Source organism: Rhinatrema bivittatum, chromosome 1, assembly GCF_901001135.1.
Source record: "Rhinatrema bivittatum chromosome 1, aRhiBiv1.1, whole genome shotgun sequence".
NCBI lineage: Eukaryota > Metazoa > Chordata > Amphibia > Gymnophiona > Rhinatrematidae > Rhinatrema > Rhinatrema bivittatum.
The window spans coordinates 208,692,118-208,708,421 of NC_042615.1; the positions used below are offsets into that span (position 1 = coordinate 208,692,118).

Consider the following 16,304-nt stretch of genomic DNA (forward strand, 5'->3'; position numbering starts at 1 on the left):
CTTTCATGTCAAAAGCAGCCCAAAATGAAGACAAATACTTACGCGAATAACAATTGCTCCCAATTTCTTAAATTTTTTTGGTCTTTCAAATTACGTTCACGTTCCTCATTTATTTTTCGCGCTGTGCTTTCTAATGAGCCCTTCGCCTCTGCATGTTTTACGCTCTCTTCATTTTCAAGCTGTTGAGCTTGAAGTGCTAACTCTTTGTTCTGCTCTTCCAAAATCTGTTGAAGGTGCAGCCTTGGGGCATTGAGTCTCAAAAGCTCCTGCATAATTGTCGCATTCTGAATACGCTTAAGCTCTTCAGTAGCCTTCCTCATCAAACCAAACTTGAGCACTTTTAGTTCCTCAGCAGCATCATTATCAAGCTTTTCAACAAGCTCTTCAAATTCTAGGCTTTGATTGGTGAGCAGTGTTTTCCAGTGCTTCAGGTAATGGCCAACTTCTTTAGTGGTCTTGAAAATGTCTTCTACTGACATTAATTCCTTTCTCTGTTCTTTTTGCTGATTAATTTGAGTGAGATAAGAATAAAATGACAATTAGTACAATAAAATTCATTTCAATTCAACACTATACTTTAACAGAATTATAAACATGGCCATAAATGTTCAAGCCATACTGCATTTTAATGGGAGCATCTCTGAAATACTGTTTCAAGTTTAAATTTAGATGGCATTACAAATTATTTCTAAAATCAAAGTCTGATTTGTTCTTTACTGTAGCACAATTTATAACGGGTGAAACTGCATATAACGGGTGAAACTGCATAGAAGGCTAGCTGATCTTCCAGAACGTTAAATCAGCAGTAGAATATACCGATCACAGTTGATTATAGTGACACATAGGACCTGATTCTCTAAAGCTTTGCTCCAACTACATGAAGTTAATTTTAAAAAAGATTTACGGGGACAAAACTAGGATTTATTGCATAAATGGGTTTTTGAACATTGCTACTTTTACGCGCATAACTCCCTTGAAAATTCAGGTCATAGGGCTGAATTTTCAAAAGGATTTATATGCGTAAATGGGTTTTTGAAAATTACTACAATATAAGCTACTTTTATGCATGTAACTCCTTTGAAAATTCACTGCTGTGTCTATGAAAAAAAACTTAATACATAGGGCCCACAGTACTACAGTGAATGCATGCTACATACCTATTAATGCAATGACTACATGGCTACTTAAGCCAGCTATAGGATGTGCCAAATTTTCACCCAATCGTTTTATTCTTGAGTAGTAAAGTTACTAAATCAAAGATGAGACAAGTATAGCTTTAGCTGACTAGATTCACTACAGGACTTATTATTATGAAGCCACTCTTAGATTAAACAGATTACTTTTCTATCCCTTTCCTGTTTGGTAATTGCAAGTTCTTAGCATTCTAATTGACGAGGCAAACCTAATTTTTTGTACTTCATATACGCAATTTAGTACTTTTTACACTGACACAAAAGGCCTGATTTAAGGCACCTCAGACAGCTGAATATGGAAGCCTAAATATGGCTTCTAATTAAACAGCTGAATACAGACACCTAAACGGACTTAAGGTGCCTAAAACAGAGGCTTCTAAACTTAGGAAAGGTATTGACTTCCCTACAATCAGACATCTTGGAGTAGATTTTAAAAAATAGTGCGATCGCATACTTTTGTTCGCGCACCAGGCGCAAACAAAAGTACGCTGGATTTTATAAGATACGCACGTAGCCGCGCGTATCTTATAAAATCCAGGATCGGCGCGCGCAAGGCTGCCGATTTTGGGCAGCCTGTGCGCGCCGAGCCGCACAGCCTGCCTCCATTCCCTCCGAGGCCGCTCCAAAATCGGAGCAGCCTCGGAGGGAACTTTCTTTCGCCCTCCCATCACCTTCCTCTCCCTTCCCCTACCTAACCCACCCCCCCCGGCCCTATCTAAACCCCCCCCCTACCTTTATCCATGGATTTACGCCTACCGGAGGCAGACGTAAATCCGCGCACGTCAGCGGGCTTCTGGCGTGCCAAGATCCGACCCGGGGGCTGTTCCGGAGGGCACGGCCACACCCCCGGGCCGGCACCACACCCCCGGGCCCGCCCCCCAAATGCCGCATCACGCTTCCGAAACGCCACGTCATTTGGCGACGCCCCCGACATGCCCCCGACATGCCCCTTTTTAAAAGCCCCGGGACTTAGGCGCGCCGGCGCGCGAGGGCCCTGCTCGCGTAAATCCGGCCGGATTTACGCGGGCAGGGCATTTAAAATCCACCTGCTTATTTAGGCACCAAGCACTAGAAATCAGTACTGAGCATCCAAATTTGAACAAATACCCTGACCATGTCCCCTTAAAAGGTATCTAAATTTTGGTGTCTTGTAATTTAAGGTACCTAAACTTAGGCATTAAGCCCAATAAAATGTTAAAATTCAAAAGTCTAGGTGCCTTACCGATTTTTATGTATTATCTGAAAAGAGGCAAATTTTGCTTTTTCCATATTGTTGTGGTACCTCTCTGGGTTAGGGCAGCAGAACAGGATTAGCAGCCAGATGTCCAAACTGGATTTCTTTATTGAGCAGTAACACGAATATGTAAACAAGCCCGACTCTGGCCGAGTTTTGCCCTCTTTCAATGGGGCTACATCAGGGGCTCAACTTGTGTCGTGTTTTGATTAATAAATATCCAGGTCTTAAATAAGACTCTACAACAGCTGATTATTAAACAGACTTTAGAAAACATGTACGGGCAGTGGTGCCCCTGCCTCTCATTCACTCACAAATGCACTGAAATTCATGTGCCGATATTATTGAATGTGCTTGCGGTGGCCGGATTTACGCAGGCAGGGCATTTAAAATCCGCCCCTTAGTTGGGGTGGCTGTCTCCAAATAATCATTCATGGGACTGCAGAAGAAGGGTTCATTTTTCCAAAATGCAACATCATGGAATATCAGGCTTTCAAACAATGAAATAATAAATAAGTTTTCAATGAGCATACTTGGCTGCAGGGAAAGTCACTTTTCTGAAGCCTATCCCTAACATTTGTCCTTAAATCCCTGTGTTACTTGCATATAGAGTTTCAGTTTTGAAAAGTTTGCCATGCTCCCTTCCTCTCAGGTCTAGAATATATCCTATGGATTCTCTCTTTGATCTCCCCTTACTAGATTCCAAGTCTCTACTGCTTTGTCTGCCTGTCTGGCAATTTGCTTGTTGATGCTCTCTCTTCCAGTTTCAGCTTTTCTGTATTGGTTTCTGCTATGCTTTTTAATCTCACCACAAAAAATCTTCTCCATTCTGATCAGTAACTTTCTGCCATGGTATTTAAGGTAAGCTCTGTGGGTTCTACCAGTATTTATTTTTTAAAGGTGAGCTGTAATTATGCTATCCATCCGGCTCTACTGTAACCCCTATATTTAAAAAGAGATCCAGGGGTGCTTTGAGAAACTAAAGACAGGAGAGCCTGACTTCAGTGCCATGAAAAATCATGGAAACTGTTATAAAAATTAAAATCACAAAACATTTAGAGAGACATGGTTTGATTGGACACAGCCAACAAAGATTTACCCAAGGGAAGCCTAGCCTCAAAAATCTCCATTTTTTTGAAGGGGTGAATAAACATGTGGACAAAGGTGAACAGGTAGATGTAGTGTATTTGGATTTCCAGAAGGCATTCAACAAAGTCCTACATGAAAGGCTTCTAAGAAAACTGAAAAGTAATGGGATAGGAGGTGATGTCCTTTTGTGGATTGCAAGTTGGTTAAAAGACAGGAAACAGAGAGGAGGAATAAATGGTTAGTTTTCACAGTGGAAAAAGGTAAACAGTGGAGTGCCTTAGGGATCTGTACTTGGACCAGTGCATTTTAATATATTTATAAATTATCTGGAAAGGGGTATGGCGAGTGAGATGATCAAATTTGCGAATGACACAAAATTATGCAGAGTAGTTAAAACTCAAGCGGATTGTGATGAATTGCAGGAGGACATTGTGAGACTGGAAGATTGGGCTTTCAAATGGCAGATGAAGTTTAATGTGGACTAGTGCAAAGTGATGCATATAGGGAAAAATAACCCTTGCTGTAGTTACACAATGTTAGGTTCTATCTTAGGAGTTACCACTCAAGAAAGAGATCTAGGTGTCATAGTGGATAATACAATGAAATTCTCAGCCCAGTGTGCTGTGGCGATCAAAAAAGCAAACAGAATGTTAGGAATTATTAGGAAGGGAATGGAAAATAAAACGGAGGATGTCATAATGCCTCTGTATCACTCCATGGTGAGAACGCACCTTGAAAATTGTGCAATTCTGGTCACCACATCTCAAAAAGGATATAGCTGCATTGGAGAAAGTGCAGAGAAGGCGACCAAAATGATATGGGCATGGAATGGCTAACCTATGAGGAAAGGCTAAAGAAGATAGGGCTGTTCAGTTTGGAGAAGAGGCGACTGAGGGGGGATATGATAGAAGTCTACAAAATTATGAAAGGACTTGAACAAGTTAATGTAAATCAGTTATTTACTCTCTCAGATAATAGAAGGACCAGGGGAACTCCATGAAGTTAGCAAGTAGCTCATTTAAAACAAATCAAAGAAAATTATTTTTCATTCAACGCATAGTTAAACTCTGGAATTCATTGCCAAGGGATGTGGTTTCAGCAGTTAGTGTTACTGGGTTTAAAAAAGTTTGGATAAGTTCCTAGAGGTTAAATCCATAAACTGCATTATGTAATTAATAAGCAATAGAAGCTTGTGATTTATCTAATGTTTGGGTACTTGCCAGGCACTTGTGACTTGATTGGCCACTGTTGGAAACCGGATACTGGGCTTGATGGACCCTTGGTCTGACCCAGTATGGCATTTCTTATGTTCTTATGTATTGTTTCAGATACCATCAATTCTGCTAGTACATTAAGCTTTCTTTCTCTGTAAATGGATTGATGATTGTTGTGTTCATGGAGGAGAATGTGGACCCCTTGCCTGAGGAGAAGTTGGTGCTACCTGTGAGGGTAAACACCCACAGGTCCCTACTGTCAGGAGGAGAGGCTGAACTGATTCAGGGGCTGGCTGGAGCTTCGCCAATACCAACCCCGTTCCCCGCGGGTTGAGCCCTTGAGTGCATGGGGCTGGCTGGTCTTAGGTGGACCCCTGTGAAGACGGTGGAATCGCAGCTGGAAGTAATGATGATAGTCAGCCCAAGGTCGGAAGCCAGAGAGTCACCAATAGCCAGTTCGGGGTCAGAAGCCAGAGAGCTGCCGATACCCAGTCCAGAGTCCGAAGCCAGAGAGTCACCGATAGCCAAGGAATGTGGTCAGAAGCCAGAAGAGTCACCGAAGCCAGAAGATCCATCCGAAGGAACTAGAAGATGGGAACAGGAGCAGGAACAGGACTTAGAAGGCAGGAACAGGACTCGGAAGGCAGGAATAGGAACCATGGTACCAATGAAGCACAGAAGACCTCACCAAAGCAAAGCAGACTCATTGTCAAGTCGAGGAACATGAAAAGGAGGCTCAAATATATAGTTCCAGGCTCCTGATGTCATCCCAGGGACTAGCCTGCTCTAATTGGTGCTGGCCCTTTAAATCTGTGCAGGTGGCGCGGCTGCGCACCTAGGGAGGGCCTGGCCCGGCAAAGGCTGTCGGAGGCGTTGGTTTGAGGCCTTGTGCCACAAAGAGGAGGACGGAAGTCATCCCTCCTGCCACGGAGTGTGGCACAGAGTCAGCAGCTGGTGTCGCAGAGGAGAAGGCCAGAAGCTTGCACCGGGGATGCCTCCCTACCACCGCGCTGATGCTGACGGCGGTCCGGGAGCCTGGAGAGGAGGTAGGAGGAGCTGGCTGCAGCCACCCACGGCTGCAAAATATAACAGTACCCCCCTTTTTAGGGCGCCTCCCTGGGGGTTTTGTTTTGGAAGGGTGGTTCACATGGAACTGGGTGAGGAGTTCCCTGTTCAAGACATTGGAGAGAGGCTCCCAACTAATTTCCATACTTTCTGGCCAGGTCTAAAAAGTGGGCTTGGTCTTCGATGGAGGTCTGAGAATTTTTTGGCTGCCTGGCTAGCCTTGAGCAAGGTTTGCTGGGTGAACATCCAAAGGCGATGCAACTCCTCAGCGGATAGCTGAGCAGTCGGTGAAGGGACGGTCACGGGAACGGGCAGAGGTGGAACAGGTTGCTTACCATATATCACTTGGAAGGGCGAGAAGCTGGTGGTGGCTGAAGGGCAGGAATTGAGGGCAAATTCGGCCCAAGTCCGCCCAATCATTCTGTTTCTTATTAACGTATGCTCATAGAAATTGTTTGAGAGTCCGGTTTGTGCTTTCTGCTTGGCTGTTGGTTTGCGGAAGATAAGTGACGTAAATTCCAGGGTGACATCAAATTTTTGACAAAGGGATTTCCAAAATTTGGTGGTGAACTGGGGTCCACGGTCTGATAGGATGACTTTGGGTAGACCATGCAGCCAGAAGACGTGATGGATGAATAGCTGGGCTAATTGAGGTGCAGAAGGTAATCCCGGTAATGCCACAAAATGGGCCATTTTCAAGGAACATGAAGAGGAGGCTCCAATATATAGTTCCAGGCTCCTGACATCATCCCAGGGGTTGGCCTGCTCTAATTGGTGCTGGCCTTTTAAATTTGAGCAGGAGGCGCGGCCGCACACCTAGGGAGGGCCTGGCCCCGGCAAGGGCTGTCGGAGGTGTTGGTTTGTGGCCTTGTGCCATGAAGAGGAGGACAGAGGTTGTCCCTCTGTCCTCCTCTTTGCGACACCGGCTGCCGGTGGAGAAGGAGGAGAAGGCCAGAGGCTTGTGCCGGGGATGCTGATGGTGGTCCAGGAGCATGGAGAGGAGGTAGGAGGAGCCAGCCATAGACATCCGCGGCTGGTGAATCTAACAATGATCATTTTTACAGACATTTTTCTCCCTATATCCTGCTTTAGGTATACTACCTTCTTCCTTCTGTATATACTGAGAAAAATAATTTGTTTAAGAATTCTGCCTTAAGCTCATCCTGATTCTTCTCCTTTAGGCTTTTTTGCCTCTGATTTTTTTTCTCTCTCTCTTTTATAATAAGAAAGCGTCATCACCTACTTTTACTGACTGAGCCAATTTTCTCCTCCAGTTGGGCTTGAGGAAATTAAAAGTTGTATTGTATCTCTCTGTCCCAAATAGTACAATTTAGCTTATGAAGTTTAGAGATCAGAGTATTTATTTATTTATTTATTTTTGGTTTTTATATACCGATCTTCTTGCATTAAATACAAATCAAACCGGTTTACAAGGAACAAGAAAACTGCCTGTACTTTCAAAGGAATTTGATTTCACCAGTAGAAGCTAATATTTTAGATTATAATGAGAATAAAAGATATGGAACAAACTTGCTCAAGGCTATACTGTCAGATGTTTGGCTCCATAAACAAGATAAAGGATAATTATATTTGATAGAAAATAGATATAATGACATATGATCCTTTCTTATCAGTAACAAAATGTGCTGTGCTAATAATTATAATTATAACCTAGGCCATGCTGACCTGTTGATTAATCAGGACCTAAGACATATGTTGCTTGAATAAAATTCAGAGATGAAACTGTGATTGGTCAAGCTGAAATAAAATACTAACTACACAGACTTACTATTTATCTAAAATAAAGATGTTTACTTCTTCATGTGGGTTCAAATAATATAATTTTTATTTTTTACCTTTACCTTTTCTTTTCACAGAGGTTGCAGTATTTTCTTAATCTTCAATATATTACAGGTTCATATATTATAGAAAAGGGCTGGGAAGAGGTGCAACAATGGTGGCCTTTTTCCCTTTTCTACATTTTCCTTTTTTTAAATTGCTTCCATGGGTAAGAAAACAAAAGGAAAGATTCCAACATACTCCCCAGGTAAATACTGTGTCTTCTCAGCAGGCAACTCTCAATCACTTCATGTCCCAGCAAACTTCTGAAGTTCCATTGGAGGGATCTGCAGCTGATGTAGACATGGGATATTCATACAACTTTAATTCCTGATGGGAGAGAAGCTTCCCCGTTTCCAGGGAGAGAAATGCCAGCACACACACTAGATTTCTCGCAGGCACACAAGATCTTCCAGACATCAATGTGCACCAGAGATAATGTATCTGTATCCATGTTTCCCGCTATGAAGTCAGTGGTGGTGTTCTCTCTGGGCAATGGTCTAAGTGGAGAAAACAGGAATGTGGCTAGGCTTGCAGAAGTAACTAGTATGCCCATAAAGGAGTCCGGGCAGCATCCCAGGAATTAAAGTCCTTGTTACAGCCCTGAAGCAGGTGGAAGAGTGCTCCAGTAAAGCCATCTGTGATCACGCATGGCTTTCTTTCAATGGCTTTAACTATTTTAGAAAAGTCCTTATTTAATCTATCTCAGGATATTGCCGCCCTTATGAGCAATTTGCAAAAGAAACTGGAGCAGCAGGAGGAGAAGATGGTTGCTCATATAAAGCATTTATCCAGTACAGAGTGTAAGGTGGAGGCTTTACAACAGGTCAGTTTTGCACTGATACATGACAAGGAGGTGGTTAATAGGGATGAACAGGGGAAAAAGATCCGTTTTCATTTTCGGTTCATTTTTGGGAGGTTTTTTCCCCATGAATTACAGTTTGTGGATTGTTTAATTTGTTACATTAGTGAAAAAAAATAAATCAAACAAAAATAAAACAAACCATTGAAAAATGGCCAAAAAATAAAAATGAGGCCTCTCGAGGCCTTCTGCCCACCCACCCACCCAGCAAAATGACTCCTGGCCTCCTGCATGGTCTGGTGGGTATCCGCCAGAGAGGCCTAAGCCCAGGCTGAAGCCTCGACCTTGCGTAGGCAGAGAGATGTAAATTGCCGTGATCTCAGCCAAAAGGCTGACACCTTGGCCAGATCAAGCCCTGATACCTGGGCCTTGAGCTAGGCCTCAGCCCAGACCCAGGCCCGATGCAACGATTCAACCCAGAGGCAAGGTCCTGATGCCAGGGCCTCGGCCCGGTCCAATGCCACAACACAACCCAGAGGCTGTTCTGATGCCTGGGACTCGACTCGGAAACAGAGCAGATGCCATAAGCTGGCTTAGAGGCCGGGTCCCAACACCGGGGCCTCGGCCCAGATCCAGGCCCACTGCCGTACATCAAAATGGCGCTGTGTGCTGGGGTGAATGCACTGGAGGTAACTGGTGCAACTGCAATGGACAGCATCAAAAGACAAGAAGAATATGATGCAGGAGCAGCTGCGAGGCCTGGGCTCCATGTCCAGGTGGTGGTATCCAGCCTCCAGGCCAGGCCCTGGCATTGGGCCTGGGACCAGACAGAGGACCTGGCATTGGGACCCGACCTAGGTCCAGGCTCCTGCCTAGGCCTTAGCATTGGGTCCCAGCTTCCGGGCCAGGTCACAGCATCAGGACTAGGTTCGGGCTCCAGCCTAGGCCAAGGCCCCATTGTTGGGACCTGGCACTGGGCTGGGTCATGGCATCAGGTCTGGGTCTGGGCTCCGACCTAGGCTGAGGTTCATGTGTCAGGGCCCCGCCTCCAGGCCTGGGTCCTAGCTGAAGCCCGGCCTTGACACTGGATACCCAATGGATCAGGTAAGACCTTTTTTGGGTCTTGGCTGAGGCCCCAGTGTTGGGCTGGGCCTAGGCTGAGACCCCAGCATCATGCTCTGGCCTTGGCCATAGTCCCTATTTTGGGCCTTGGCCTATGCCCTAGGTGAAGCCCCAGCTTTGGGCCTAGGCTTAGACGGAGGCACTGGTGTCACGCTAGGGCATAGGTCATGGCCCCTGCTTTGGGCCTCGGCCTATTCCTTAGGCACGACCTCAGCTTCGAGCCTAGGCTTAGGTCTGATGCAGTTTATATAATGAATACAACAAATAAGGTTTGTTTCATTTGGGGGAACCCTGATTCATTTTGGGGCAGTCTGAATGAAACAAATTGCCCTTATTAGTCACATTTTTTAAATTCATTTGAAATGAATGCAATATATGGTTAGACATATTTGAAAATCGGGTCAGGGGTTTCAATTTGAATTTTCCTCTCCCACCATTACTACCTGCAGAGGAAATGTTTACATATTTAGGTGAGACTTTAGGTATCCCTGTTGGGAAGGTACCACCAATGAATAATAATAGTATCTTCCCCAGGGAAAAAGAATCCCTCCAGGTGTAGAAGGGGGATCAGGTTCTTGCAGGTTTCCATGGACGTATTGGATCTAACAGGCCTCTTGGAGAAATTACAGACCATGAAACCAGATATAATTTTTGTGATTTTTGTCTTTTTACAAAATAAGAATTGCATTTTATGCTTATTTTACCACCATAAGCAAAAACTTGTTCACAGTGCTAGAATGTATATTTTTCCTGATGTGTCTAGGGCTTAACAGCAATGGCGTAAAGAGTTTATTGCTTTGCGCTAAGGGGCTATGGCCCTTGGCACTCAAATGTTTCTTGGATATCCTTGTAAGTGTTTAATTAAATTTCAAGGTAACAGATATATATTCTTTGACCCCAAAGATTTGAAGGCTTTTATCAATTGTAAACCAGCCTCCTGAGATGGCGAGGCCATGAGAAGTCAGGATTAACACTCTGGGAAATGCTTCTAGAATGTTATTTTTTTGGGAGGGTTAAGTACTGCATGTTAGATTTATTTGCCTCATCAGTTTGTTTCTTCTTTTTAAGCTCCAATTTATTCTTTTGGTCTCACCCAACTCTTTTGGACTAATGTAATATGAGCTTGATTAATTTCTTTATTGGCTATTTTTCTTGTATTCCTTCTGTGGTCTCATATATGTTTTTTCTGCAAGCTAGATTAATATATATTGTTAAATGCAGTACCACTATTAAAAAAAAACAGAGGTCTGAGGAATCCAAGATAATGCTGCTATAATAGAACTGATATCCTGGATGTTATCTTACCTGGAGATTTTTTCTTTTCTGTTTAAAATTAGCCAGTAAAAAGATTAAGCATAAAGAGGAAATGTTTACTCTGCAGAACTATCAGGTTCTCTGTAGATATCCATGACAATGTAACCCCTGGGCTAGCTTTCTATCACAGGACTCCTAAGACCACATCTCAATTATGGGTTTAAGCGGTTAAGTTTCCTTGTTTGATGTTAAACCTCTCCAATATTCCCTGTCCAATATTCCCTGTCGAGGATATTTATGTATGTATGAGATTATCTTCTAGGCCAGGGGTGGCCAACTCCAGTCATCGAAAGCCACAAATAGGCCTCATTTTCAGGATGTCCACAATGAATATGCATGAGATAGATCTGCATACACTACCTCCATTGTTACAAATCTATCTCATGCATATTCATTGTGGATATCCTGAAAACAAGACCTGTTTGTGGCTCTCGAGGAGCAGAGTTGGCCACCCCTGTTCTAGGCCCTGAACATTATTCAATGCTTAATTCACATTAAGATCTCTTGTATACAGAAGTAATAATCATGCTGGAAGCAACTTATGGTTTCTAACTTAACTTTTACTGATTAATGATGGAAAATTGATGAAAATATTGTTACAATTTCTAGCTATTTACAATTCATTTTCCAGCATTAGAGCTTCTAATAAATTTGTGACTTTAAACTTTCAGTTAATATATTCTATTACTGGTCAAGTTGTTTACTTATCTGTTATCCAATCCAATCAGTGGAGTACTGTTTGAGCTTCCTCACAGAATTTGGGGGATAGGATAGTAACTAAATTTAGAGGTTCTAGTTTACAGTCCCAAGTCTCATACCTTTAGTTCAGATGTCTCAAAATGTATTCTGTCTCCTCTGTACTCCCACAGTTGATACCTGGATGGTATATCATCACTGGTGATGTGTATGTGGTTTATACTGGATGGGTGATTAAAGAATCCCTACAAAAAACACTAGAATTCTGGAACAACTGCCTTATATCCATCAACAACTTGCTCTCAAGCCTTAACCTAATCCTCAATTCCAATAAAACTGAATTACTCCTCATCTCTCAAGATGGTAACTACGCCATACCAAACTCAAACCCTATAAATCAAACATCCTTTTCTTCCCAAGTGAGAAACCTCGGAGTCATCATGGATGATCAATTAAACCTAAAGAGATTCATAAATAACACTGCCAAGAAGGGTTTCTTTAAATTGCAAGTCCTTAAACGACTCAGACCACTCTTACACTTCCAAGATTACCGATCAGTACTCCAAGCAATCATTTTCTCTAAAATCGATTATTGCAATTCTCTGTTAATCGGCCTTCCAGCTAACACCTTTAAACCCCTTCAAATGCTGCAAAACGCCTCAGCCAGGATTCTGACTATGACCAACAAGAGAGACCATATTACCCCCATCTTAAGGAACCTACATTGGCTCCCAATCAAGTACAGAATCTTATACAAAACACTCACGATCATACACAAAACCATCCACAAGCTCATTCCACTGGACCTCAACATTCCACTTCAACCACATCTACCAACCAGACTGACAAGAACAGCGTACAAAAACACGCTCCTAATACCATACATCAAAACCTCTCAAAGCAAATGAGCCATGTCCGCAGCAGGCCCTGCACAATGGAACTCTCTACCACCAGAACTCAGGTCAGAACAATGCCCAATCAACTTTAAAAAGAGACTAAAAACCTGGCTATTTGAGCAAGCTTTCCAATTATGACAATGACATACCTCGACAACACCACACTATCCAACAGGCCAAATTACAGCCTGTTCCATTCATGCCACCTGTACAATTTAGCAAACCCTTCGCTACAGCAGCTCACTTCAAAGTTTTTCTTAATTCCAGTATGTACATAGATCCTTCAGCAAGACTAAACATGGTTACTCTTTCATGTCTCTTTTCATGACCCTTATAATATAATTTATGCGCCCTATAATATAATATGTGTTTTCCCCTTTTATTGTGATCCAAGTTTTATGCCCTGTTCTATGTAATTGCATTCTTACATGCCTGTTTTCTGAGTTACAATGTAAACCGAGATGATATGTAATTTTTACATTAATCCCAGTATATAAAAATGTTAAATAATAATAATAATAATGGGTGCCATAGATATTTTTCATAGTCTCCTTCTCCCCAGGAATGAATGCAGATTCATTCCTCTATAGGACTGACAGTAGTCCGCAGTTTCTAATCCTGGTTATCTCATCCTTAGCTAACAGGCCTTAGACCGATCCACAGGTGAGGTCAGTACAGGGGTGGAGCCAGTCTGCCTAGTCCCAAACAGCAGCAGCTCTAGCCCTCTAGACCATCTGCTTGTCACCTGTGCCCATTCTGTACACGACACAACTCCCTCACAGTTGTCACATGGGAGATGGTACAATGTCCCTGCAGCCTGCAAGTTGATGACCTATTTGGTGTAGTGTGACCCATAAAAAGGGTTGGGTACACATAGCATTTTTACTGTACTAAGGACACAAGGAAGGAGGCCCAAGATAAAGTTACAACACTCAAGCTTGATATGTTCAGAATGTACTCTCTGGCCCTGGCCCCTGCACCTTTCAGCTCACTATTGAAAAACCAAACCTCAGACTTTAGTAACTGTTCAAGTAGGCCTCTGAAAAAAGAGTGATGTCATGACAGCATTCGGGCCCAAAGCCAGAGAGAAGGCCCATTGCTAGGTCATACTTGATATATCTTGACAATGGAAGAGGGCAATTATTTGCTGTACCTGCACTATGATGGGTGCATAGCTCCACCACCGATTGGGCCCCCACAGAGTGAAGACATAGCTTCTGCACCTGTAGCCAAACATTTTGGCACCAATTGTACCCGACAGCATACAGAGCTGATCACTAGCTACCTAGCGGCCATCACACATACAGGCTCATGTACCCCATGCTTAGCTAACAGTATGCAGAATGAAGAAGACAAAAGGAGCCAAGGATGAAGTTTCACAGTAAGGTGCTTCAGGTTTAGATCTTGCTCTCTTCCTTGGGAGCATACACTGAGCTTTGAGTTGTAAGGTGTAAGCCATATGATAGTGCCTGCCAGATAAGTGCCTACTTGTAATGTGCAAGGGCACTCTAGCATGCAATGTCATGTGGAGGTCACCCCTTTGACTGCCTGAACCTTTAAGACAAAATCACACAACTACAAGACACAACCAGAAAATGTATATTTCTAACCTGTGATCAGTTTATTACTGAGTAAATCTAGTCAACAGATTCAAAGCAAGTCAACGTCTTTGGTAATCACATTCTGCAAGGATAAGATAGTAAATAGCAAACGACATTGTAAATTAACTGAACAGCACATTGCATGTAGATCTGTACATACATTACATATACAAGCTTTTCATCTTATCCTTTTTGCACAATCATGATTACAGCAAAGAAAATAGAAAGCGGAAGTAGAACCCCAATAGCTACAGTAAAGCTCTAATGTTAGAGCTAATAACAGCACAACTATGTGTTGTTAACCCAAAAGTCCCATATAGTCCATGTTGAAAGAGTGCATTCAAGGGAACAGCCTAAAGGCCAAGGCAGCAGAGCACAGCATGGAGTCAAGAGCCCCAGGAGAAGACACAGCACAGCACCATGGAGGCAGAAGCCCCAGGAGATGACACAGAAATTGGAGGCAGGAGCCCCAGAAGAAGACACAGCAGCAAGGAAGCATGAGACCCAAGAAAAGACACAGCAGCATGGAGGTGGCAGCAGGATGAGATGAGACACCCGCATCAGAAGTAGCACATGAGACATGATAAGGTAGTGGCAGACTGAGATGAGATGAAACAACAGCATCAGGAGCAGCATATGAGACATGATAAGGCAGCAGCAGCAGCAGCAGCGGCGGAATTGTGACTGGAAATGGCCTCAAGGAGGCTGGAGTATGGGCAGAGCACTGAGGAGGGCATTAGAAGTAGACTGCAGTACTACAGTGGCATGCATTAGACCACCGCCATCATCTAGCTGGCACAGGAACTCTGAAGTCAGAACAGGCCCAGCAGGCTTCTTCTATCTAGCTGGCAAAGCAACTCTGTACTGAGGCCTGGCCAGGCTTGTCCTACAAGTCTTAGTATTCGGCCTTAGAGGCCAGGTGTTTGGGTGGGTTCATGGGCCTTTGCCCGGCTGGATGTACGTGCACAGGGCCCTCGCGCGCCGGTGCGCCTATTTTGCATAGGCCACCGGCGCGCGCAGAGCCCCGGGGCACGCGTAAGTCCCGGGGCTTCGTAAAAGGGGCGTGTCTGGGGCGTTCCATAAATGACGCGGCATTTCAGGGGCGTGACACGGCGTTTCAGGGGCGGGCCCGGAGGCGTGGCACCGGTCCGGGGGCATGGTCGAGGCTTCCGGACCAGCCCCCGGGTCGGGTGATGGCACGCCAGCAGCCCACTGGCGCGCGCAGATTTACGTCTGCTTTCAGCAGGCGTAAATCTGCCAATAAAGGTAAGGGGGGGGTTAGATAGTGCCGGGGGGGTGGGTTAGGTAGGGTAAGGGAGGGGAAGGTGGGGGGGAGGGTGAAGGAAAGTTCCCTCCGAGGCCGCTCCCGAAATCGGAGCAGCCTCGGAGGGAACAGGCAGCGCACGCTGGGCTCGGCGCGCGCAGGTTGCACAAATGTGCACCCCCTTGCGCGCGCCGACCCCGGATTTTATAAGATATGTGCGGCTACGTGCGTATCTTATAAAATCCAGTGTACTTTTGTTCGCACCTGGTGCGCGAACAAAAGTACGCGCTCGCGCAAAATTATAAAATCTACCCCTTAATTTTCTTTTCTCCTTTAATTTTTTTCTCTTCTGTCATTGATGAATTATATTTATTGCCTTCACAATGATTAACTTCTGAATTCTTATATGTTATTGTAAATCTTATTAAAAAAAAGAAAAAGTGATTTGTCTTATTTCTTACAATACTCTTCAATTTTTATCTTTAAGGAGATATTTATGAAAACTTTAATCTTTCTGAAAGATTTGATGTCTTTCTAGGTTCCTTTCTCTGAGGAGAATCCAAACAGGAAAACTACAGTTTTAACCTTTTAATTTTCAATTCACATTTACTACATATGTAAGATGTTCAATGTTGTGTCAGACCAAAGGTACAACAAGTCCAGTATTTGTCTTTGGCAGTAGCCAACCCATGTCACTAAAAATACCCATGGACATTGCATCAAAACTCATTGTTTTCAAGATTGCCCCATTAAGAAGACGTTGGATTTCTGAAGATGACAGTGACTGCCTGACTTGTTTTATCGGAGGAGAAACAGGACAGGAGACCACATTCTTCTCAACTAGATATATTTATCAATATTTAAGCATCACAACTTGGAGATAAAAGGAATTAAAGCTGTTATTCCATCTCAAAAGTTAAGTTCCTCTTCATGTCTCTTAGAAGATAAGAACATAAGGCTTGCCATACTGGGTCA

The 16,304-nt window shown here is 43.7% G+C and overlaps 1 protein-coding gene across 3 annotated transcripts in view; it reads right to left on the bottom strand.

Moving 5' to 3' along the window:
- The window catches only part of EVC2 (EvC ciliary complex subunit 2), a 440,866-nt gene that overhangs the window by 159,203 nt on the left and 265,359 nt on the right, over positions 1–16,304 (bottom strand). For all 3 annotated transcript variants that reach the window (XM_029591151.1, XM_029591159.1, XM_029591169.1), the window contains exon 13: positions 43–503. In XM_029591151.1, the coding sequence (XP_029447011.1) occupies positions 43–503 (461 nt within the window). The remainder of the gene's footprint in view (positions 1–42; positions 504–16,304) is intronic.